A 25212-nucleotide genomic window follows, 5' to 3' on the forward strand; every position below is an offset into this window, starting at 1 on the left:
ACTGCAATCCATCACCACACACATGTGCCTCGTCACCCGTCGCCCGCCCTCCTCCCTCCCCCTTACAGTTCTTACAGTTGTTGCTGATGAATTTCAAAACCAAAACCTATTTCCACATTTAGGATATTTCCAAGTCTATAAAGCACTCCTCTAAGAAATTCATGAAAATCGACAAGCCTCCTGTTTGCCAGAAGTTACTGCAGAATGGAAAGAAATACAGACTGATCAGTGAACCAGAAGCTGAAATTACCCCAGAGGTATATATTTTACAAAGCACTTGGAGGAGCAGCAGGGATGTATAGTTCTTAGATATGATATTTTGAAGGTTTTAAAATAATGCATTTTGTTCTCATTTTTTATTTCTCTGTTTATAAGAAAGCAATTGTTTTGTTAAATGTGTAGTTTATTCCAAAGATGCTGTTGAATTTCAGGATTAATCTGCAACCATTGCAAAAATTGACTGTCTATTCTCTTTCCCTTTAAAAACCTTTTAAATTTTCTTGAATTTTTTATTAAATGCTTAACAGCGTTAGCTTCACAGGAGTAAAAACCTTAAGTTTCATTTTAAGTCACAGAGCATCGAAGGTTAAGGGAAAGGAGCTGCTAATCAGCAATATTGGGCTTTTTTTTACTGGCAGGCATTTGAAAAATAGTTATGGGAACAAATTGTCACTGAATTTAAGCTCTTCACTGTACACACTGTGACATTTGTAAGTGATTTTGGTTTCTCGTAAATGACGCTGTGCCCTGAATGTGTGCCATAGCTTATCTAGCCGAGACGTCTCTGTGGAAATTCCTTTTGTACACCTCTTTTTGTCTGTCTGTCTTCTAGTTTATGAAAAGTTGAAAACACGCTTTGATTTTGTTATGTTAAAATGTGAAACAAGAGAGTGCTGCCTGGGATGATTTGATCGTATTGTTTGGGGCCCAGGGCCCTGGAGAAGCAGTCGGCTTGATCAGACAGTCTGCCATAACCTCCCTTTCTGGTTTCAGAGGATCTCTTTGAGCCTTACAGCAATGCAGCTTAAGAAACTAATGTGTGAAGCAGGCGGGTCCTCTGCCCACGTCACACACCCTGGCCTTGCGAGAGCCTGGCCTGGCCCCATCTGCCCTTGGCTCCTGAGGGGTCTGAGAGGTTGCTTCTCAGCCATTGCCACCTGATTGAGCGCTGGCAGATGGCACATCAAGATAATCATGAGAAGCAAACTGTAGCCTTGTTTGGGAGGTGGGATTAAAATGGAAGCGTTTGCTTAGAACAGTGATTCTTGGCCTTTGCTGCATAGCGGAATTCCCTGGGGGCTTTACAAAAGTCTGGTGCCACCTCCAGAGACACTGACTTAGTTGGTCTAGGAATGGCCTCTGCGTTGGGCTTGTCAAAGCCCCCTGTCGTGTGCTGCCAAGATGAAGAACCACTGGCAGAGAGAAGAATACCTGTTGAGTGGGCGACTCTAGGCAGGAAGAGACTGCGTGGTCCTGAGAGTTCTTCCTTACAGGCGAGAGTGATGGCTGGAGCGCTCCAAGCAGTCTAGTTCTGTCCCTAGTCGTGTGCTCTCTCTTGGCCAAATTTCTGGCCTATAAAATGAGGATAGTCTCCCAGGATTGCTCTAAGGATCATGCAAGATAGTGGTTTGGAGGCACTCTAAAAGTTGTAAAACTCTGTATACATCTAAAGTGTTCTTAGTTTTATGCCATTAATGATTTTTGTTTAACTGACATTTATCAAAAGTGTCTATCAAAAGGCTACCAGGTCAGCCTGGAATAAGAGCTAAGATTTGAAAAACGACTGTCAGGATCTTTTCCCTCTAAAGATGCTAGCGTAGATGGTCATGTACAGAAACAATTTTCACGTAATGTGGAGTTACCGTAGAGTGGGTGCAGAGTGCATTGGGTTTCCAGGAGGGCGTCCCACATGGTGGCATTTGTTCTGGGTTTGAAGGGAGAGGGATTCAGCGGAAGAGACGAGCTCTTCTGGAAGAGAGAACCGCACGTGCTGAGTGAGGCAATGGGAATGTGCGGCTGGGCTCGAGGCGCCAGGATAGTTCTGGGGAAGGGGGAACACGGGGGCTTTGGAAGGAGTGGGCCTGCGGGAGGCATTGTCTCAGCTTTATGGGCCCTCGTGACCCGGTGAAGGATGTGAGGATGCTGCTAGTGATTTGGAATGGAAAGGGAGAGGGGCGGGTTCAGACCATTGGTTTATTTATTTATTTACTTTTAATATGCTTTTCTTTTTTTTTTTTTAATATTGGCACCTGAGCCAACAACTGTTGCCAATCTTTTTCTTTTCCCTGCTCTTTCTCCCTGAATCCCCGCAGTACATAGTTGCGTATTTTAGTCGTGGGTCCTTCTAGTGGTGGCATGTGGGACGCCGCCTCAGCATGGCCTGACGAGCGGTGCTGTGTCCGCACCCACAATCTGAACTGGCGACACCCTGGGCTGCCGAAGCGGAGCACACGAACTTAACCACTCGGCCATGGGGCCGGCCCCCAGACCATTGGTGTATGATAGCGATGCGCACTGATTTTTTTAAAATGTATTTCTCCCTCCGGGTTTACTAGCCAGACTGGAGACGAGTGGAGGAGGTCAAAGGCAGGAGATGGTCTGTTGTGGTTAAGGGCTCACACTTTGGAGTCAGAAGGGGTGGATTCAAATTCAGTTCTGCCACCTCCTAAGATGCAGACTTGGGCAAGTTAATTAGCTTCTCGGAGATTCTTTATCCATAAAATAGCAATAACAGGACTTGTTAGGGGAGGGTGCTATTCAGTGAGAGAATGTGGATAAAACAACTCAGTGTGGTTCTGCAGATGCTTTTGAATCAATTCCAGATTGTGGGATGATCTAAGCAAGAGAAGATGAGGAAGTTTAAAAGCACTTAGGACAGAGCGCTTGGGCGGGGGGACACGCTCCAGTTTGGGAACATGAAGCACTGAAATCAGGAAGGGCTGAAAAGTTAGGCTTTGGGAGAACGGGCCCGGGTCCTCGGAGCCTAAGTGATGCTGAAAGGCAGGTTGGAGTGAGGAGGGGCTGGGACAGGGTGGTGGCTTCAGATGGGGCTCCCACGGCCAGGGTCCTGGGAGCGTCCAAGCGGGCACTAACCCTGCTGTTATTCCTTATTTGACATTTTATATTGTCAATTAATGCACTTTTTTTTTTTAAAGGAAATTGAATTTGTTGATGGTTCACTTTTGAAATTGAAAAGTTATATTGAGGTGTATTTGGAGCAACCAGTGGAGTTTAAATTACTTTTGGTTGAAATGGATTCTGAGGAAATTGTATGGAAAGCAAAACTGAGAGAATGTAAGTGTTTTGAATCCTGAAGGGAACTCTGGTTGTGGGGTGCGGGGGTGGGAAAGCACATAGAGTCCTTGTCTGTCCTGTCACCACAGCCTTTAGAAGTCTGAGCGAAGGCGAGGTGCTGGCTCTGGTTCTCGGCGCCCACCGTTTGCGTCTGGAGCTGGAGGCTGCGCGTAGGGGGTGGGCTTAGCCAGGAGAGGGCTGTGTTCTCCCACCGCTCTGAGGTTTGGATCTCAGATATTTTACTGTGAGTGAGGGGCACTGCAGCCAGGTCTCTCCCGTCCCCCGGATGTCGACCTGCATTTTGGCTGATTGCAGTCTCTGTGGCCTGCTCCTGCCTCTTTGGTCGTCAGCTGACAGCTACTGTCCGTGTGACCGCAGCTCTGCGGTGGGGCCCCTTTCTCCCTGTGTGGGTCGTGGTGCTGGGAAGCCCTCTGGCAGCCACCTCTAACCTCCTCTCCTGCTCTGGGAGAAGTGGGAGAGGGCTGCAGCCCCTGTGGACTGCCTCTGGGACAGGTGACTCAGTGACACCAGCAGCTGCCCCTGGCCTCCTCCTCAGGCAGATCTGAGCTTGACCTCCACTTCTGTTTGAAGGAAGTTACCAGAGCAACAGACGTGTGTATAGTGAATGCGTTTTGGAGCCAGAAGGAAGCAGAAGCAGGGGGTTGGGAATGAGATCATATGGGTTCTAGTTCTGGCCCTCGAATTAGCTCCATGTGGGAGTGTGAGCAAGTCTTTCAACGCACTGTGGCTGTGGTATCCTCATCCGCAAATGGCACTATGGGCCCTCCTGCTGATGCCACATGTCTGTAGTAGATAGGATTTTGCATCATTCGCATTTTGTATTATAATACCTTCACTCTTTCCTGGTGTCACACCCAATCCCACGTAGACTACAGTATCATTCTGAAAAGCAGCACAAGTGGTGAGTGCCCATAGCTGGGCGTTAAAGGGGTTTCTGTAGTCTTCTGGTCCTTTCATCCTCCAGAGTGTTTATTTTGCTGCACAAATGTAATAACATCAAGGGTCTCTTAAGTATTCTGTAAATCTCTTTATCAGCTGAACAGCCTTTGAATCCTTTTCCAGCTTGTTTCTTCTGTATCTGTTGGGTTACTTGTGGACATGTGACTTGACAACTGCTCATCATGACACAGGATGAGTGCTGTGTCCCAGTCCTATGTTATTTCTATCTTTCCAAAATACAGATGAAGTTCGTTAGATACTGTGTTTCCAATCAGGTCTCTATACTCTAGAAATGGAACCTAACGTGGCATGTTGGAATTCTCAGTCCTAGTTTCAGTGTGAGCCTTTTCTGTAGATGTGATTGATGCTTATTCTTAATGTTTTATCCTTAAGTCAGCCAGTTTGAAACAGGCCCTTTTAGCCAAGTTAAATGACCTAACCCATGAGGAGTTCTGGTTGGGACTGTCTGTTGGGGATTGTATTGTTTCCCTTGATATTCATTATTCTAATAAATGAACCTAAAAGATGTTACTTTTATTTATTTATTTCTTTTATAGGGGTCATTTTGGTTTACAACATTGTGTAATTTCAGGTGTACGTTATTATGGATCAGTTTCTACATGGCTGCATCGTATTCACCCCCATAGTCTGGTTTTTATCCGTCACCATCCATATGTGCCCTGTACCTCTTGCACCCTCCCCCACCCCCTTCCCCTCTGGTAACCACTAAGCTGCTCTCCTTATCCATGTGTTTGTTCATCTCCCACGTACGAGTGAAATGATGTAGTTCTCTTTGTCTGGCTTATTTCACTTAACATCATACCCTCAAGGTCCATCCATGTTGTTGAAAATGGGACACTTTTGTCTTTTTTTATGGCTGAGTCATATTCTATTGTGTGTATATACCACATCTTCCTTATCCAGTCATCAGTCAGTGGGCACTTGGTTTGCTTCCACGTCTTGGCTATTGTGAATAATGCTGCAGGGAACAGAGGGGTGCACAAATCTCTTTGAATTGTTGCTTTCAAGTTCTTTGGATAAATACCCAGTAGTGGATGGCTGGGTCATATGGTATTTCTATTTTTAATTTTTTGAGCAATCTCCATACTGTTTTGCACAGTGGCTGCACCAGTTTGCATTCCCACCAGCAGTGGATGAGGGTTCCCTTTTCTCCACACCCTCTCCAATATTTGTTATTTTTTGTCTTGGTGATTATAGCCATTCTAATGGGCATAAGGTGACATCTAAGTGTAGTTTTGATTTGCATTTCCCTGATGATTAGTGATGTTGAACATCTTTTCATGTGCCTATTGGCCATCTGTATATCTTCTTTGGAAAAATGTCTGTTCATCTCCTTTGCCCACTTTTTGATCAGGTTGTTTGTTTTTTTTGTAGTTCAGTTGTGTGAGTTCTTTATATATTATGGAGTTTAACCCCTTCTCGGATATATGATTTGCAAATATTTTCTCCCAGTTGGTGGGTTGTCTTTTCATTTTGATCTTGGTTTTCTTTGCCTTGCAGAAGCTCTTTAGTCTGATGAAGTCCCATTTGTTTATTTTTTCTTTTGTTTCACTTGTCTGAGTAGACATGATATTTGAAAAGATCCTTTTAAGTCTCATATCAAAGAGTGTACTGCCTATATTTTCTTCTAAAAGTTTTATGGTTTCAGGTCTCCTTCAAGTCTTTGGTCCATTTTGAGTCTATTTTTGTGCATGGGGAACGATAATGGTCTACTTTCATTCTTTTGCATGTGACTGTCCAGTTTTCCCAGCACCGTTTATTAAAGAGGCTTTCCTTTCTCTATTGTATGTTCTTGGCTCCTTTGTTGAAGATTAGCCGTCTGTAGATGTGTGGTTTTATTTCTGAGCTTTCAATTCTGTTTCGTTGATCTGTGTGCCTGTTTTTGTACCAGTACCATGCTGTTTTGATTCCTGTAGCTTTGTAATGTGTTTCGAAGTCAGGGATTGCGATGCACTAGCTTTGTTCTTTTTTCTCAGGATTGCTTTGGCTATTTGGGGTCTTTTGTTGCCCCATATGAATTTTAAGATTCTGTGTTCTGTTTCTGTGAAGAATGTCGTTGGGATTCTGATTGGGATTGCATTGAATCTGTAGATTGCTTTAGGCAGCCTGGACATTTTCACTATGTTTATTCGTCCAATCCATGTGCATGGACTATCTCTCCATTTTTTTGTGTCGTTATCGATTTCTTTCAGTAGAGTCTTACAGTCTTCCTTGTATAGGTCTTCCACCTCCTTGGTTAAATTTATTCCTAGATATTTTATTCCTTCTGTTGTGATTGTAAATGGGATTGTATTCTTGAGTTCGTGTTCCGTTAGTTCTTTGGTAGAGTATAGAAATGCAACTGATTGTTGTATATTGATTCCTTTTTTTTTTTTGAGGAAGATTAGCCCTGAGCTAACATCTGCCACCAATCCTCCTCTTTTTGCTGAGGAAGACTGGCCCTGAGCTAACATCCATGCCCATCTTCCTCTACTTTATATGTGGGATGCCTGCCCCAGCATGGCTTGACAAGCAGTGCCATGTCCCCACCCGGGATCCAAACCGGCGAACCCCGGGCTGCCAAAGCGGAACCTGCGAACTTAACCACTGCACTACCAGGCCAGCCCCTTTGAGTGCATTCTTTAGGGTTTTCTACATATAAAATCATGTCATCTGCAAATAGTGACAGTTTCACTTCTTCCTCTCCAATTTTATTCCTTTTATTTCTTTTTCTTGCCTGATTGCTCTGGCTAGGACTTCCAATACTATGTTAAATAAGAGTGGTGACAGTGGGCATCCTTGTCTGGTTCCTGTTCTTAGAGGGATGGCTTTCAGCTTTTCTCCATTGAGAATGATATTAACTGTGGGTTTGTCACATATGGCCTTTATTATGTTGAGGTGCTTACTTTCTATACTCATTTTATTCAGAGTTTTTATCATAAATGAATGCTGTATCTCATCAAATGCTTTCTCTGCATCTCTTGAGATGATCATGTGATTTTTATTCTTCATTTTGTTAATGTGGTGTATCATGTTGATTGATTTGTGGATGTTCCATCCCTGCGTCCCTGGAATAAATCCCACTTGATCATGGTGTATGATCCTTTTAATGTATTGTTGTATTTGATTTGCTAGTATTTTGTTGAGGACTTTTGCCTCAATGTTCATCAGTGATATTGGCCTGTAATTTTCTTTTTTTTGGTATTGTCCTTGTCTGATTTTGGTATCAGGGTAATGTCGGCTTCATAGAATGAGTTGGAAGCCTCCCCTCCTCTTCAACTTTTTGGAAGAGTTTGAGAAGGAGAGTTATTAAGTCTTCTTTGAGTGTTTGGTAGAATTCGCCAGGGAAGATGTCTGGTCCCAGACTTTTATTTTTTGGGAGGTTTTTGACTACTGTTTCGATCTACTTACTGGTGATTGGTTTATTCAGATTCTCTATTTCTTCTTGATTCAGTTTTGGACAGTTGTATGATTCTAAGAATTTATCCATTTCTTCTAGATTGTCCATCTTGTTGGCATATAGCTTTTCGTAGTATTCTCTTATAATCTTTTGTATTTCTGAGGTGTCTCTTGTAATTTCTCCTTTTTCATTTCTGATTTTATTTACTTGAGCCTTCTCTGCTTTTTTCCTTGTAAGTCTACTTAAAGGCTTATCCATTTTGTTTATCTTTTCAAAGAACCAGCTCTTAGTTTCATTGATTTGTTTTCCTATTTTTTTAGTCTCTATATCATTTATGTCTGCTCTGATTTTTGTTATTTCCTTCCTTCTACTGATTTTGGGCTTTGTTTGTTCTTCTTTTTTCCATTTCCTTTAGGTGCACTGTCAGATTGTTTATTTGGGATTTTTTCTTGTTTTTTGAGGCAGGCCTGTATTACTCTAAACTTCACTCTCAAAACTGCTTTTGCTGTATCCCATAGATTTTGGCATGTCGTATTTTCATTTTCATTTGTCTCCAGCTATTTTTTGATTTCTCCTTTGATTTCTTCATCGACCTAATCGTTGTTCAGTAGCATTTTGTTTAATCTCCACATTTTTGTGACTTCTGATTTTCTTCCTGTCGTTCATGTCTAGTTTCATACCTTTGTGTTCAGAAAAGATGCTTGGTGTTACTTCAGTCTTCTTAAATTTATTGAGACTTATTTTGTGGCCTAATATGTGATCTATCCTGGAGAATGTTCCATGTGCATTTGGAAAGAATATCTATTCTGTGGTTTTTGGATGGAATCTTCTCTATATATATCTGCTAAGTCCATCTGGTCTAATGTGTTATTTTAGGCTAGTGTTTCCTTATTGATCTTCTTTTTGGATGATCTATCCATTCGTGTAAGCAGAGTGTTAAATCTCCTACTATTTTGTGTTACTGTCTATTTCTCTTTTTATGTCTGTTAATAATTGCTGTTTATATTTAGGTGCTCCTATGTTGGGTGCATAGATATTTACGACTGTTATATCCTCTTGTTGGATTGTTCCCTTTATCATTATATAATGCCCTTCTTTGTCTCTTGTTCCAGTTTTTGTTTTAAAGTTTATTTCATTGGATATAAGTATTGCTACCCCAGCTTTCTTTTCTTTGCAATTTGCGTGGAGTATCTTTTTCCATCCCTTCACGTTCAGTTTGTAGGTGTCTTTAGGTCTGTAGTGTGTCTCTTCTGTGCAGCATATATTTGGGTCTTGGTTTTTTTATCCATTTGGCCTCCCTATGTCTTTTGAATGGAGCATTTAGTCCTTTGACATTTAAAGCAGCTATTTATAATATGTACTTACTGTCATTTTGTTACTTCTTTTCTGGGTGTTTTAGTAGTTCTTCTCTGTTCCTTTCTTTTTCTCTTGCGCTCTTCCCTTGTGGTTTGATGGCTTTCTTTAGTATTATGTTTGGATTCATTTCTCTCAATTATTTGTGTATTGATTATTGGTTTCTGGTTTGTGATTACCATGAGGTTCATATGTAATAATCCATGTGTATAAAAATCTGTATTGAGTTGATGGTCTCTTTAGTTTGACCTCTTTCTAAATGCTGTACTCTTTCACTCCACTCCTTCCACATTTTGTGTTTTTGATATCAGATCTAACCTCTCATTTTGTGTGTGTGTGTGTATCTGTCACTCTATTATCATTTAGAAAGGTAATTTTAGTACTTTTGTCTTTTGACCTTCATATTATCTTCATAGGTGGTTGATCTGCTACCTTTTCTGTATTTTTGCCTTTACCAGTGATTTTATCACCTTTTTTTGGGTGGGGGGGAGGATAATTTCCTTGTTCCTATTTGTGGTCTTCTTGTTCCTACTTAGATAAATCCCTTTAGCATTTCTTGTAAAACCAGTTTCTTGGTGATAAATTCCTTTAATTTTTGCTTGTCTGGGAAGCTCTTTATCTCTCCTTACATTCTGAATGATAACCTTGCTGGACAGAGTATTCTAGTCTGTAGGTTTTTTCCTTTCAGCTCTTTAAATATATCGTGTCACTCCCTTCTAGCCTGTAATGTTTTGGCTGAGAAGTCACCTGATAGCTTTATGGGCTTTCCTTTGTATGTCACTTGTTGCCTTTCTCTTGCAGCTTTTAGGATTCTCTCTTTATCTTTAATTTTGGACATTTTAATTATAATGTGTCCTGGTGAGGGCCTCTTTGGGTTTATCTTGTTTGGAGCTCTCTGTACTTCCTGTACCTGGATGTCTGTTTCCTTCCTTAGGTTAAGAAAGTTTTCAGCTATTATTTCTTCAAATAGATTCTCTGCCCCCTTGTCTCTCTCTTCTCCTTCTGGGACACCTCTAATACGAATATTAGTGCACTTGATGTTGTCCCAAAGTTCCCCTTAGACTGTCCTCATTCTTTTTAATTCTTTTTTCTTTTATCTGTTAGGCTTGGGTGGTTTCCTCTAGTCTTTCATCCAGCTCACTGATCCATTCTTCTGTATCATCTACTCTGCTATTGAGTCCTTCTAGTGAATTTTTCGTTTCCATTATTGTAGTCTTCATTTCTGATTGGTTCTTTTTTATATTTTCCAATTCTTTGTTGACATTCTCACTGTGTTCATCCATTCTTCTCCCAAGATAGTTGAGCATCCTTAGGGCTTTTTGTTTGAATTCTTTGTCAGATAGATTGCTTATTTATGTTTCATTTAGTTCTTTTCCTGGGGTTTTGTCCTGTTCCCTTGCTTGGAATGTATTCCTTTGTCTCCTTGTTTTCCCTTTTTCTCTGTGCTTATAGCTATCTTTTAGGTGGATCAGCTACGTCTCCTGATCTTGGAGAGGTGGCTTTATGTAAGAGGTGCCTTATGAGGCCCAGCAATGTGCTTCCCTCTTGTTACCAGCTCCAAATGTTCCAGGAGTGTCCCCTGTGTGGGCTACATGTGTCCTTGTGTTGTGGCAGGGTTGCTCTTGTTGCAGGTGCCTCGGCGGGCTAGGCTGTTCCCTTGACCTGCTGGTTGTAATGGTCAGCTGCGTGTAGCTGCTGTGGACCCTTCAGTCACTTTCTCAGGCATAGGAAGCCCCAGCACAGTTGGCTGCAAGGTCTAATGGCACGTTCTTGTTGTAGTTTTTCTGTTAAGTGATTAGGCCCCCAGTGTGGCTGGTTGCAAGGCGCAGGGGCTTACGGTTGCTGTAGGCCTCAGGCCTGCAAGGCTGTTGTCAGCTCTCAGGATTGCAGCTGAGTGGGGCTGGCTCAGGCATTGGAGCACCCACTTTTTTCAGGCTTTGGAAGGTAGGGCTGATTCCCTGTGTAGCTGTTTGAGTTGCACAGGTCTGCTGCAGCTGATAAGTCCCATGACCCACAGGTCCACACCCACCGTCAACACAGTCCTGGCCCATGCACACTTCCCAAGCCCCTGTAGTGGACCCAGTCGCCCCACTGCAGAGGCCCACACAGACTCCACCAACACCCCACACTCTCCACCTGCTCCTCACACGTGCCTTGCCTCACAGAAGTGGACCCACTTGCCTGCCTGTAGAGGATCAAGGCACCCAGTCTATGCATGCCAAAAAGTTGCCCAAGTGCTTGCTGTTGGCTGTGGCCAGTCCCTAAGGTGGCCCGCCTGCCCTGGCTGAGCTGGATTAAATCAGTGCTCTAGTTGGTGGGGCAGACCCTGGGCTAACGGGCCAGGGGAAGATCTCCAATGATGTCAGCCAGCACACCTGTACTGCGTCACAACAATGGCTGCCACCAATGTCTCAGTCCCTGGAGAGGTCTCACGTCTCACCAGGATGCACCCAGAGCCTACCAGGTGAGTCTCTTTTCACCAAAGGACTTTGTGTTTTTCTTTCTGGTGATTTTAGGTTGCTTTCCAAAACAGGTGCATTTGTGTGGGGACCCTTCAAGAGCTAGCTTTTTCCCACTTATGTCCAGTAGCTTTTCTGGGGGTATTCCCCATGCATTTAACAGCCAGCAAAGCCAGATATTATGAGACCCATCTCAGCTGTGCTGAGTCCGAAGGATGCTTATGGTAGTAATGCTCCCTTGCTCAGGTACCCAATTCTCCGGGGATGGCTGCATACCAAGGAGGGTGGCTCCTGGCTGGCTGTGAAGCTCCACAGCTCATGAAGGTGGCATTTTTCTCTCCGGAAGGAATTTCTGCCTCAGTCAGGACTGTCCGTTGTTGTGGGGGTTTTCTTTATCCCGTTTTCAGTTTTCTCTCCAGGGTAATTTTTCCAAGAATAGTTGTTACCTGGTTGTGTTCATGGGAGGAGGTGAGTTCAGAGTCTGCCTACACCACCATCTTGATACCCTCCTTCCTACTTTCATTCTGTTGCATATGGCTGTCCAGTTTTCCCAGCACCATTCATTGAAGAAACTCTCTTTTCTCCGTTGTATGTCCTTGGCTCCCTTGTCAAAGATTAGTTGTCCATAGATGTGTGGATTTCAATTCTGTTCCACTGATCTGTGTGCCTGTTTTTGTGCCAGTACCATGCTGTTTTGATTACTGTAGCTTTGTAGGATCTTTTGAAGTCAGGGATTGTGATGCCTCCAGCTTTATTCTTTTTTTTCTCAGGATTGCTGTGGCTATTTGGGGTCTTTTGTTGTTCCATATTAATTTTAGGAGTCCTGTTCTGTTTCCATGAAGAATGTCATTGGGATTCTGATTGGGATTGCATTGAATCTGTAGATTGCTTTAGGTAGTATGCACATTTTAACTATGTTTATTCTTCCAGTCCATCACCATGGGATATCTTTCCATTTCTTTGTGTCTTCTTTGATTTCTTTCAATAACGTCTTATAGTGTTTAAGTGCATAGATCTTTCACCTCCTTGGTTAAATTTATTCCTAGATATTTTATTCTTTTTGTTGTGATTGTAAATGGAATTGTATTCTTGAGTTCTCTTTCTGCTAGTTTGTTATTCCTGTATAGAAATGCAACTGATTTTTGTATGTTAATTTTGTACCCTGCAACTTTGCTGTAGTTGATTATTTCTAATAGTTTGTGGTGGATTCTTTAGGACTTTCTATATATAGAATCATGTTGCCCACAAACAGTGAGAGTTTTACTTCTTCCTTTCCAGTTTGGATCCCTTTTATTTCTTTGTCTTGGCTAATTGCTCTGGCCAAAACATCCAGTACTATGTTGACTAGGAGTGGTGAGAGTGGGCACCCTTGTCTTATTCCTGTTCTCAGAGGGATGGCTTTCAGTTTTTCACCATTGAACATGATGTTGGCTGTGGATTTGTCCTATATGGCCGTTATTATGTTGATGTACTTTCCTTCTATACCTATTTTATTGAGGATTTTTTAATCATAAATGGCTGTTCGATCTTCTCAGATGCTTTCTCTGCATTTTTTGAGATGATGATGTGATTTTTTTCCATATTTTATTAATGTAGTGTATCACATTGATTGATTTGCAGATGTTGAACCATCCCTGTGTCCCTGGAGTAAATTCCCCTGGAGTGTGGTATGTGATCCTTTTAGTATATTGGTGTATTCGATTTACCAATACTTTTTTGAGGATTTTTGCATCTATGTTCATCAGCGATATTGGCCTATAATTTTCCTTCTTTGTGTTATCCTTGTCTGATTCTGGTATCAGGGTAATGTTGGCCTCATAGGATGAGTTTGGAAGTGTTGCATCTTCTTCAGTTTTTTTGGAGTAGTTTGAGAGGGATGAGTGGTAAATCTTCTTTGAATGTTTGGTAGAATTCTGTGTACAAGCCATCTGGTCCTGGACTTTTGTTTGTTGGGAGGTTTTTGATTATTGTTTCAATCTCTTTACTTGTGATTGGTCTACTCAGATTCTCTATTTCTTATTGATTCAGTTTTGGGAGATTGTATGAGTCTAAGAATTTATCCATTTCTTCTAGGTTGTCCAGTTTGTTGGCATATAGCTTTTCATAGTATTCTCTCATAATCCTTTGTATTTCTGTGGTATCTGTTGTAATTTCTCCTCTTTCATTTGTAATTTTATGTGAGCCTTTCTCTTTTTTCCTTAATGAGTCTGGCTAAGGATTTGTCAGTTTTGAATCTCCTCACAGAAGTAGCTCTTAGTTTCATTGATTGTTTCTATTGATTTTTTAGTCTCTATTTCACTTATTTCTGCTCTAATTTTTATTATTTCTCTCCTTCTGCTGACCTTGGGCTTTGTTTGTTCTTTTTCTAGTTCTGTCAGGTGTAGTTTAAGATTACTTCTTTGAGATTTTTCTTGTTTACTGAGGTACACCTGTATTGCTATAAATTTCCCTCCTAGGACCACATTTGCTCCATCCCATAAGAGCTGCTGTCTTGTGTTTTCATTTTCATTTGTCCCCAGGTATTTTTTGATTTCTCCTTGGTTTCTTCATTCATCCAATGGTTGTTCAGTAGCATATTGTTTAGTTTCCACATATTTGTCACTTTCTCAGCCTTTTTCATGTTGTTGATATCTAGTTTCATAACATTGTGGTTGGAAAAGATGCTTGATATGGTTTCAATCTTCTTAAATTTATTGAGGCTTGCCTTGTTTCCCTACATATGCTCTATCTTTGAGAATGTCCCATGTGCACTTGAGAAGAATGTGTGTTCTGCTGTTCTTGGATGTAATGTTCTATATACATCTATTAAGTCCATCTAATCTAGTATTTCATTTAAGGCCACTGTTTCCTTGTTGATTTTCTGTCTGGATGATCTGTCCGTTCATGTAAGTGCTGTGTTGAGATCCCCTGCTATCATTGTGTTGCTGTCAGTTTTTCCCTTTATGTCTGTTAACAGTTGCTTTTTATACTTTGGTGCTCCAGTGTTAGGTACATACATATTCTGAAGTGTTATGTCTTCTTGGTGGAATGTCCCTTTTATCATTATATAATGCCCCTCTTTGTCTCTCATTGTCTGTTTTATCTTGAAGTCTACTTTGTCTGATATGAGTATGGCAACATCTGCTTTCTTTTGCTTGCCTTTTGCCTGGAGTATCATCTTCTGTTGCTTCACTCTGAGCCTATGGTTGTCTTTCAAACTGAGATGTGTTTCCTGGAGGCAGTGTTATTGTTGGGTCTTGTTTTTTAATCCACCCAGCCACTCTGTGTCTTTTAATTGGAATTCAACCCATTTACATTTAGAGTGATTATTTATATATGAGGGCTTGGTAGTACCATTTTATCTCTTGTCTTCCAGTTGTTCCATATTTCCATTGTTTCTCTCCCTTTGTCTTTCTGATTGCCATTTCAGTCTGGTGGTTTTCTGTGGTGGTTTTCTCTTTTTTTATGAATTGTGGCTTTGCTCTGATTTTTTGTTTAGTCATTACCATGAGCTTTGCATAGAAGATCTCTTAGATGAGATAGTCCATTTTCTGATAGCCTCTTATCTCCATTAGCCTAAGCAGGTTCCATCCCTTGCCTCTTCCTCCTCTCAGTTATTGTTGTCATAAATTGTTCTTATCTGTGTTGTGAGTTTGTGACTAAATTGAAGTGTTTTTAGTTATTTTTGATGCTTTCCTTTCTTTTGTTTTTGTGTTATAATTAAGTATTTACTGACCTATTCTGACTTAGAGCTGCAATTTTCTGATTCTGTGTGTCTATTGATCACTTGCTCAAAGCTGTGTAAGCCTTTGCTTTTTTGTTTCAGGTAGGAGGGCTCCTTTCATCATGTCCTTCAAGGCAGGCTTAGTGGTGATGAGCTCCCTCAGCTTTGTTTGTCTGGGAAAGCCTTTATTTCTCCTTCATATTTGAAGGATAATTTCACTGGATAGAATATTCTTGGCTGAAAGTTTTTGTCTTTCAATATTTCGAATATATCATTCCACTTTCTCCTAGCCTGTAAGGTTTCTGCTGAAAACTGCTGAAAGCCTGATAGGAGCTCCTTTGTAGATTATTTTCTTCTCCCTTGCTGCCCTTAATGTTTTTTCTTTGTCGTTGACTTTTGCCAGTTTTAATAGTATATGCCTTGGAGAAGGTCTTTTAGCATTGATGGAGTTCTGTTGGCTTCATGTCCTTGTAGTCCAGTTTCTTCTCCAGGTTTGGGAATTTCTCAGGTATGTCTTTGAACAAGCTCTCTGTTCCTTTCTCCCTCTCCTCCCCCTCTGGAATACCTATAATTCTTATGTTGCGTTTCCTAATTGAGTTGGATATTTCTTGAATAATTTCTTCATTTTTTAAAACTCGTGGTTCTCTCTCTTCCTCCACCTGAATCATTTCTTTCTGTCCTCTTAATCACTAATTCTATCCTCCGTAATATCAGCTGTATTTTTTAAATCCATTCTACATTATTTTTATCTCATTGATTTTGTTCTTTATCTCCAGAATTTGGGTTTTTTTAGAGTTTCACTCTCCTTGATGAAGTATTCCTTCTGCTCATTAATTTTATTCCTGTGCTCATTGAACTGTCTTTCTGAGTTTTCTTGTAACTCACTGAGTTTCTTTTGATAACTATTTTGAGTTCTCTGCCATTCAGATTGTAAATTTCTGTGAGTTCAGGATTGGTTTCTGGAGACTGGGCATTTTCCTTCTGCTCTGCACTGTTACTGTAGTTCTTCATGGTGTTTGATGAATTGATCCTTTGGTGGTGGATTTGTGTTTGTATCAGGTTCACAGATTCTACCTGCCACTACCGGGCTGAGGTAGGAGCTCTGTTTCTGATCCCGCCCCATCTGCTGGACGTTGTGCCAGAAGGGCTGCTCTGCATTTCACGCTGGCTGCAGCCACTTAGCAGATCACACACGCACAGGTGGAGCGTCTGTGCTCTGCCAGCAGGTTGCTCTCGTGCAGGACCACTGTGCTTGGCAGGGGACGGGGCGAGCTGGTGCAGAAGGCAGGAAGAGAAGGGCACTTTCTTTTGCTTGAGGGCTGGCTCTGTGCCAGTGGGCATCTCAGCTGAACTGGTGTGCTTGGTGGGGGCTCCTTCACAGGAATGGAGCTGCATCACTCGGTGGGGAGTGTTTCCATGGGTAGGGCTGCTGTGGCATGGTGGGCACTCCCACTGACCAGGCTACAACTCCAAAAGTGTTTGAGCCAGCCAGGCTGCCCCGCCTCCTCTTGCAGTCACACTGGCCACCGTGTGACAACCCATGACATAGGTTGCTCTGCTGGGGAGCGGGAGGAGTGCACTCACCTAATTCCACTGCCTCCCAGGGATCCAGTCCACCCACCACCTGATGCACAGCTGCATTGATCTCTCAGATGCCCTGTTGTGCTGTGCTGGGAATTCTGCTGGTTGTTGAATCTTCATTTAGCTGTAACTTAGAGGGGAGAGATAAAGGGAACAGCTCACACCACGATGATGCTGATGTCACTTCTTGATTTATTCTTCAAATACATTATTCTTATCTCAGCACTCATGGTGCCTCCACCTTCAGCTTTTTCAGCTTCCATGCCTCCTCAGCTGCTCAGGTGTTACTTTTTAATCACAGCAAATGCCACAGTAATAGAGGTCTTTAACATGCAGCAACCTGAATGACAGATGTTTTTCTGGACTGGGAACGGATCTCTTGCTAGTTTTAAAGACCACTTTATAATACCTCGTGTGTTTGATTTTTTTAAGCTTCTTCAATAATGTTCTCTGTTGTAAGATATTTCTGGTCTCCATTGTATTTTTGGACTAAGCTAATGGTTGAGGTTAGTCGTTGCTGTGCAGGCGTCTTCCCTGTAGGGACCTGTGGAAGGCTGCATCAGACGGGCACATCATAGAGCAGGGGCTGAGTTCCAGACAGGGAGCTGGGTCAGAGTCCCGGTGACATGTGCAGAAGAACTCTAACACAGCATTCTCCAGAATACAGTGCGATAATATGTGGGACTCTTTTAGGTGGAGTACATATAAATACATTTGCAATGAAAAATGTTTATTTTTGTGGCTTCCTTCTCCATATGGCAAGTGATAACAGTGTTCTGTTTGCAGCAGTTATAGATTTAAAGAGGTACTGGATAAGTAACCTTTCAGCTGGCATATGGGTGTGGCGAAAAACATAATGGTGGCAGGCAGATGACTTAGTTTGGGAAGCACTTACCTCACAGACCTGTTGGAAGGAGTACTGGTTATTTATCTCAAAATTCCAGCCCAGTGCATTTGTGCACATACCAGTTAAAGCCCCAGATCCATACTTGCACTTCAGAGAGGTTGCCGAGATGTGAGAGCTCCACACGCTTTCACAGATTGACTTCTGTAATTCACATTTATTCTGCTTTTCCAGTCAGTGCTTATTGTTCTTTAACAGGTGACTGGATTCAGCACGATCAGAATCGGAACATTTCGAAAAGCAGCATGAGTGGTAAGTGCTGGTGGCTGGACTCCACTCTCCTATTCCTTCCGTCTGCTGGGATGTTTGCTTTGCTGTGCAAATGTGGTGACATTAAGGGTCTGTTACATGTCCTGTAGCTCTCTCAATCATCTGAACAACCTTTGAATCATTTCAATTTGTTTCTACTTGAATGATGATTTAAAAAGAAACTCCAGATGGAAGGTGAGTAGGAAATAAACATAAGGCAATGCCAATTTGTTGATTTTTTTTTTAAGGTAACAGGCGACGAAAATTGAGTAGCAGCTTACCTGATGAGGAGGCCTATGATAAAAGAATGAAGCAGGTTGACACTTCAGGTTTGTAAAAGTGTCATCAGTGGTATAAATTAATTCCCTGGTCTCTGCTATCAACATTCATCTAACACATGTACTGTTGGGTCAGTCTTCCTGGAGCCACATCCCAGTTGTGCCTGTCCTCCCAGATGCCTTCTCCTTGTGGCTCCTCAGGCCTAGATAAGGTCCTCCTTGGTCTGCCCCAGCCTGCTTTTCCAACTTGACTCCCCACTCCTCCCCTTCACTCAGTCTACATAGAATAGAGGGTTGCGGGGAGCTCCCTTACAGACCGTAAGGATAGGGGCAATCGCCATCTTCATGTTTCCATAGCACTGAGCATGGAGTCTTTTGTGTAGAAGATGATGAATGTTGATTGAATGAGATTGTGAATGTCTGTGTGTGCGTTGATTGACTTCACAGTTGTTAGCTACATCTGGGGTGGAGAGCCTCCAGCTCAATTATTGGGGGCAAGTGTCAACTTAATTTCTTCCAGTTAAATGGCAGAGACCAAGGTTCAGTAGTTGCGAAGACGCAATAGAGATTTAAGACAGGACAACAGGTCCCTTACTAAGGAGCTGGAAGATGGAGTATGGAGCTCAAAATTCAAGTCCAACCAGAATTCACAAACCTGGGTTTCAAAACTCAGACTCATGAGACAAAGTCTCAAGGCTTTAGAGGCCTCATGTAACTCCCCAAATTACCCCTTTCCTCAAAATTCCTTTCCTTTTACAATAATTGTGAGGTATGAATGTCTAAAAGTAGGCGAGCTCTTTCTCTGTAAAGTGGAATAAGATGATCTTCAGTTTCTGAAAGCTGGAGGCTGTGTGGTGGCGCTACAGGAGTTTCTGTGCATCACCATGGAATCGTTTATCCTTAGTTTTATTAAGTAAACTTCAAAATAAGTGAGGCTCTGGAATTATTTTTAAGACCTGACTAAATTGGAATACGTTTTTTCCAGTTTTATTGAGATATAACTGACAAATAAAATTGTGTATACTTAAGTGTACAATGTGAAGATTTGATATAGACATTGTGAAATATTTACCATTCAAGTTAATCAGCACATCCGTCACTTCACGTAGTTACCGTTCTTCTTTTGGTGGCGAGAAGGCTGAAGACGTACTCTCAGCGAATTTCAAGTCTACAGTACAGCGTTACTGCAGATGGTCACCATGCTGTACGTTAGATCCTCAGAACTTACTCATCTTATCACTGAGCAGGACACAATTTTAGGTTAAATTGATATATATGAAAAGTTTTTCTTGTTTCATGCAATTATTTGGCTATTTGAAACTAGTTCCAATAGCAAGTAACTAGAAATAGAATTAAAATTATTAAATACCTATAAAGATGTGGAATTGCCACCCTTTTTGGAGTTGAGGATGTGGTATCTAAGTAAATTAATAAAGATTTACTTTTGTTTGGGTATTTCCACAACATTCTTTGAGATATTAAGTCACTATCCTGGTAGTTTTAGACTCAGTATATCACTGTGTTGCTTTTAAAAATATGGTCAGCACTCAACCTTAACAGAATCACATTGAGATCTTGTTGAAATTTAAGTTCAGAGTCTGATACAGTAGGTTTGTGATGGTCCTGAGAGGTTGAGTATCAGTAGGTTCACTGTGTAGTTTTCATCGCATCAGAAGTTTTGAGAGCCAGGAGCAGCCGACCACGTGTCAGGAAACCACCAGCAGCGCAGGCCATCTTTAGGGACCCAGGTCATCAGTCTGGAAAGTCAGAGAGTGGGGAAAGGGCCCAGGCACAAGTGTTTGGTTCACATCAATAACTCAGCCACAGGTGAGCAGAGGTGTTGCGGTCCCAGAGGAGGGGCAGGAAGTGGTCTGCTGACCTCTCACCCACTTCCCGCGTCCCCTCCAGCATATCGCTGTGAGGATCCTTACCCAGAACTCTGCAGCCAGTGAGCTTTGCTGCACCAGAGACAACCAGCTAAAAGACATAAAAGTGGAAAATCTAGCTTAAGGGTAGGGCTGATATTTTTATGGGACCAGTGGTTTGCATTGGCAAACATATGCCCCTCCAAGATTATGACACTGTTTCTTAGAGATCAACAGATAATATGAATACCATCCCGTGACTTTTCTGTGGAATGCGCTTTTTCCTGGAATGCCAGGAGATGGCACTATGGAGACTGCGATTCTGATCTGCTGCCACCCTCTGTAGTGACCACTGAGGTAGCATCCGTATGTGGTGTGACATTAGATAAAGACCGAAGTGGGCAAGGGCAAAACTGTCTGTTTTTATTTTTGGGCCACATAAATTATTTTTGGTGTCTGACTTTTTTTTTATTGCAACTTAATTTGTACTGCTTTGTGAAAGAGTCTCATTCCCTGACTCACTGATTATCAGCGTGAACCCCATAGCCCGGTTTAATGTTGTGTGAAATACTTCCCTTCAGCCCTTACAATAGTTTGGAAAGCAGAGATTTTTTGGCACTTAAACATATTTTAAAAGCAGTTAAAGTTACAAATCATGGTGTCTTTTTCCTATAAGGAGCATACAATTTCATTATAAATAGTTATAAATGATTGAAGTGGTGAGAGGAAGTGCTGAATTCCTCGTCTGCTTTTAGATGGAGTGAAGGCTAGAAGCCTGTTAACAGACGCTCAGTTGATCACGCTTGCTGGGAAGCTGGGGAAGGAGTGGACAGAAGTGGCCATGGCCAGCCTGGCGTTGGACACCAGAGATATTGACGATATCCAGGAGAAGAAAGATGTTACCATCTATAACTTTAAGGTGCTGAAGAAGTGGCAAGAAAAGGAGCAGGGTAATGCTACAGCCCAGAATTTATATAACTGCTTGAAAAACGTCCCGGTTGAAGTCCAAGACATGCTGAAAGGTGAGCAGGAAGTTGTCCTAATTAGGCCTTTTCTTGGAATCAAGTTGTGTCTTCGTGAATGGCAACTTTCTGGTGTAGAATGTATTGCTTGGCTATTTATAAGCGTGGTTCAGAGAAGCACGCAGATGTGGCAGGAAGCATGTGGGCTGCCGTTGTCGAAGTGCAGAGGATTTGTGCGTGGAGTCGCCAAGAGCTCGAATCCCAGCTCAGGTGCCGGCCAGCTTTCCCCTAAGGGGCAGCCTCCCTGCGCCGGCCGTCAGATGGCGCCGAACCCGCCCGGGTGCTAGGTTTGTTGTGAGAATGAAGAGGTGGTGCCGGTGGAGTTCGAGGCAGGGGGAAGGCTCGGCGCGGCGTGGATGAGAGCGCCGAGATGCTGCTCTGCGCTGAGCCGGAGCAGGAGCGGGCAGGGTCGCCCTGGCGTGGCAGCACAGCAGGACCAGCCACTGGGGCACCAGCGAGCCCTGAGCCCAGAGAAGGGAAGGGAAGCGGAGACCAGAGAGGGCTCGGCGAGGCACCGGGAGTCTCAGCCCAGGAGCCACACTGCTCCTTCCTCTGTTTTGAGCACTTCTTTTTTTGTGGCTTGACCTAGCACGCTGTTATGCCTGAGGTCAAGTCAACTCAAAACTTTTATTGTTCCATGTTGTTACTGCACGTGTGGTGTTACTTCTCAGAAGCCTCAGCAAGTCAGAGAGAAGTTTTATTTGGAATTTTCTTTGGACTTTTTATTCCAAAAAGAATGTGAAAGTGTGCTAACGCCCCAGGAGTTTATAGGAAAAGGAACAGCCCTCGGTGATCTCCAGGGGCCTTCAGACCCACCGAGGGCCGCTGTCTGAACTCCCTGTGGGACTTCGGTCGCCCCGGAGGGGGAGGGGTTGCTGTCAGTATCCAAAGGTTGCTCCTGTTCTTAGATATATTGAATCATGTAAATGCCTGAGGCCCCAGGTGGAAGCCTGCTTATCTGCACGCAGGGCTGGCCTCTGGGCAGCAGTGGCCGCTGCGCTCTGATAACCAATAGTCAGTCTCTTCCATCGCAAGTAGCTGGGCGCATCTAGCTCACAAACCCTCAGTAGTGAGTTGCCGTTTGGTTTTTTGTTGGTATCTGCTCCTGACCACCCTAGACACTTGACTTGCTGATCCCTTGGAAGATTTTTTGCAGTGAAAGGGATCATAAAAGCTTAGTAGTTCAATCTCCTCATTAAAAGAGAAAAACCTTCTATGAGTTAAAAACAAACAAAATCCCCCAAATGTACCAGTATCTTCTGCTCTCTTGTAGCCAAAATATCTAGTTAATTGGCTGAATTTTGTGTTTTTATCACGACGTTTTAGTATCTTCCACGGCAGCCTTTGTTGCCGGGGCTTATTTTCAGCCCTTTTGAAGGGGCGAGTGTTGTCTTTAAAAGCATGCCCCTCCCCCTGCAATGAATTCCTGAGTTTGTTGGGTTCTGTTTTGTTAGGCTTCTTACGGGGAACATGAAGTTTGGAAGACGGACTGAGAAAGGAGGCCTGGGGACCTTACATCTGCAGAAGACCATGTCAGCCCGGAGTGGGTGTAGACTCGATGAGACCTTGAACTTCACAGCCTGTGCAGGCAGCTCCTGTTAATCGTCAGCCACTCTACAGCTCACAGCCCTCAGGGAATGTAACATGTTTGGAAACTTGAGGAAGAAAACACATCTCTAATATCAAGATTTGTTTCTGCACCTCCCGCTCGCACATCGCGCCCTGCACGCCCGCCCACAAGTACACTGACACGGGTGCTGAGCGGGCCCCAGCCAGTCAGATGAGAAACGTGCTCATCTTCTTTCTGGAGTCTGTGATCTATGAAATTCACATCAAGTGTTTGAAACATTTTTAGCAATTAAGTGGTGATATACTTGCAGCAATGTAATTTAGCTTTTTTCTCATTGACATTAATAATGAAGAGAAGTTCCTATTCTTTTAGTTCCCACTCAGACACACGTGCCCCTGGTCCAGTGCGTCTTTGTATGTGGGAAATGGTTTTCATATCGCACATTGCTAACCTGTCTGGCTGGCGGTCTGTTGAACCACTGAAGCAGTCGTGTTGCCTGGTCCTCGAGCGCTGAGGGAGGAATGTAATCTCCCCCATCGCAGTGTCAGTGTGCACGCTCAGAGGCGGTCCCCTCCTCTCACTGGGGAGTTCCCCTGGATCGATCCTCAGGGAATCCTTGTGAGTTTCCTCAGCCCTCCAGAATCACCAGGCCAAGCACTACATTTTCTGACTCTCGCCCTGGGATCATTTGCTCCACTCAGAGGTAGCCTTAGCCGCACCAAGGGAGAACGGTGATCTCTTCTTGAGGAAGACTTGCCCAGGGAATATCGAGCCCATTGGCTCTTATTAATCAGTGAAGTCGTTTTTATGGGATCCGTAGATGTTATCATTCTCCCAGAATCATGTATGTGGTGATTAACATTTTGGATACGTTTTGTTAACTTATTTGAAGGAACTATAAATTACCATTAGTCTTCTGTAGGTGTTAGCTGGAGAGTAAAATAAATCTCAATGAATTAATCGGAGAAACACACTTTAACTATAGCTTTGCCTGTGAAGAACAAATTTACTTTATAGGGAAGAACATATTTTTATTTGTCAGGGATCCTGTGGAGTTCAAATCAGTGTCACTTTATAAGTTTTGCTTTTAATTGTACTATATTTTAGGAAACACATGGAATTTTCATATTCAAAAGAGTAAAATACTTAAAGGACTTGAATTTTTAAATGTTTATAAGTTCTCTGAAGAAAAGCATAATTTCAGAGATGCTTTGTATATAAGCTGGTTTCCTAACAATTTTCAACCTTGCTCATACTCTGGATGAAGGGAGGACAAATAAATCTGCATTTATACAGTGCTGTGTCTTTGTGTTATTATTTACTCAGGGATTATTTTTTGAAGCATCACTTTCCTCAGCTGCCATGCTCTAGGCGTTAGTTGGTTTTGTGCCCAGCCCTTCGGTTCTTGGACTGAGGCCGAGTGAGTGCAGCCAGGCAGATGAGGTTACCCAGGAGTTTGCTCAGCTTCAGGAGAACCTGCGGTCGCCTAACCTTCTCGCTCCAGGAGCCATTTAGAGGCCACCCCGACTCCGCCCCTGTCCCCACCCCTTGGTGATGGGAAGATGTGTTTTTATTTAAAACCAGGCTGATTCATTTTAGTCCCTTACTTATGCATCTTGCTAACGGGATTTTTCTGCACCGTTGGGACTCATTTTGTTATTTTATTGGACTGCTTTAGGGGAAAAGCACCCCCTGCTTTGTCGTGTGGAAGTGCGTCTTCACTCCGTTTCCTACGGAAGCCGCCGGACTTGCCGATTCCTCTAAGTCCGCTCGTGAGGATGGCGGTTTCAGCGGTTGGCCAGCCCCTTGCCCGTTGCTGGAAGTCCTTCCTGGGTGATGCAGCACATTGCTGAAGGGCATGATCCCAACTGGGTAACTAGGGCCTTGCTGCTGGCCTTGTCTTTTCTAGCCCGCATACGATGGTTTGGGCATTTCTGATACTGGCTCTGTGGCTGCTGATGCTGAAATGGAGGCTCTGGGTTGAATTCTGAGCACGGACTTCTGACGTTCTTTCTGCCGCTTAGCTGGGCCCTCCAGCTGCACCCTGGAGCTTCCAGTGGATTTGGATTCAGTTTGTTCCAGTCGTGATGTAGATTCCTAGTTAGACAGCCTGGGCTAGTCAGCCATCGACCTTGTGGAAGTCCGTTCCTGCTGTTTGCTATGCCTCTGGCGTGGGGCTCGTTTTTAGAACGGGTGTGCTCTATGCGTTTGTAGCAGGGTTTTCTTTCAAGCAATTTGGGAAGTCTAAAAGATGGCTTTGTTACTTAGAGAAACTGAACTGCAGGGAAGGGCTTGGACGAGTTCAGTGAATTTTTAACTTCTTGGCTGTGGAAGCCGTCTGTGAAAGGAACCCGTACCTGAGCTGCCCTGGGAAAGCATGCAGGAGTGGGGCCGCTCCAGGGGTCCCTGAGGAGCCCTGCTGGAGCCCAGCCCTGCCTGTGGGGACGGTGTGGCCTGGGTCTCTGGTGCCGCCCCCCCGGGGTTTGGAGCTGAGGCCCTGGCTGCAGGAGGACGTGCTCCAGCTCACAGGGTGGGCACTGCATGTCATTGCTAAGGGATAGTGACTGCGTCATC

At 43.2% G+C, this 25212-nt stretch overlaps 1 protein-coding gene across 1 annotated transcript in view; it reads left to right on the forward strand.

Annotated features, from left to right (window-relative positions):
- LOC103562913 (uncharacterized) overlaps positions 1-23933 on the forward strand; it is a 50566-nt gene extending 26633 nt beyond the window's left edge. The window contains exons 14-19 of the mRNA XM_070582942.1: positions 123-257; positions 3156-3294; positions 17853-17906; positions 18152-18232; positions 20802-21068; positions 22523-23933. Coding sequence (XP_070439043.1) covers positions 123-257; positions 3156-3294; positions 17853-17906; positions 18152-18232; positions 20802-21068; positions 22523-22542 — 696 coding nt within the window. The 3' untranslated portion in view covers positions 22543-23933. The remainder of the gene's footprint in view (positions 1-122; positions 258-3155; positions 3295-17852; positions 17907-18151; positions 18233-20801; positions 21069-22522) is intronic.
- The last annotated feature ends 1279 nt before the right edge of the window (positions 23934-25212 follow it).

Source organism: Equus przewalskii, chromosome 18 (assembly GCF_037783145.1).
Source record: "Equus przewalskii isolate Varuska chromosome 18, EquPr2, whole genome shotgun sequence".
In the NCBI taxonomy this organism is placed as follows: domain Eukaryota; kingdom Metazoa; phylum Chordata; class Mammalia; order Perissodactyla; family Equidae; genus Equus; species Equus przewalskii.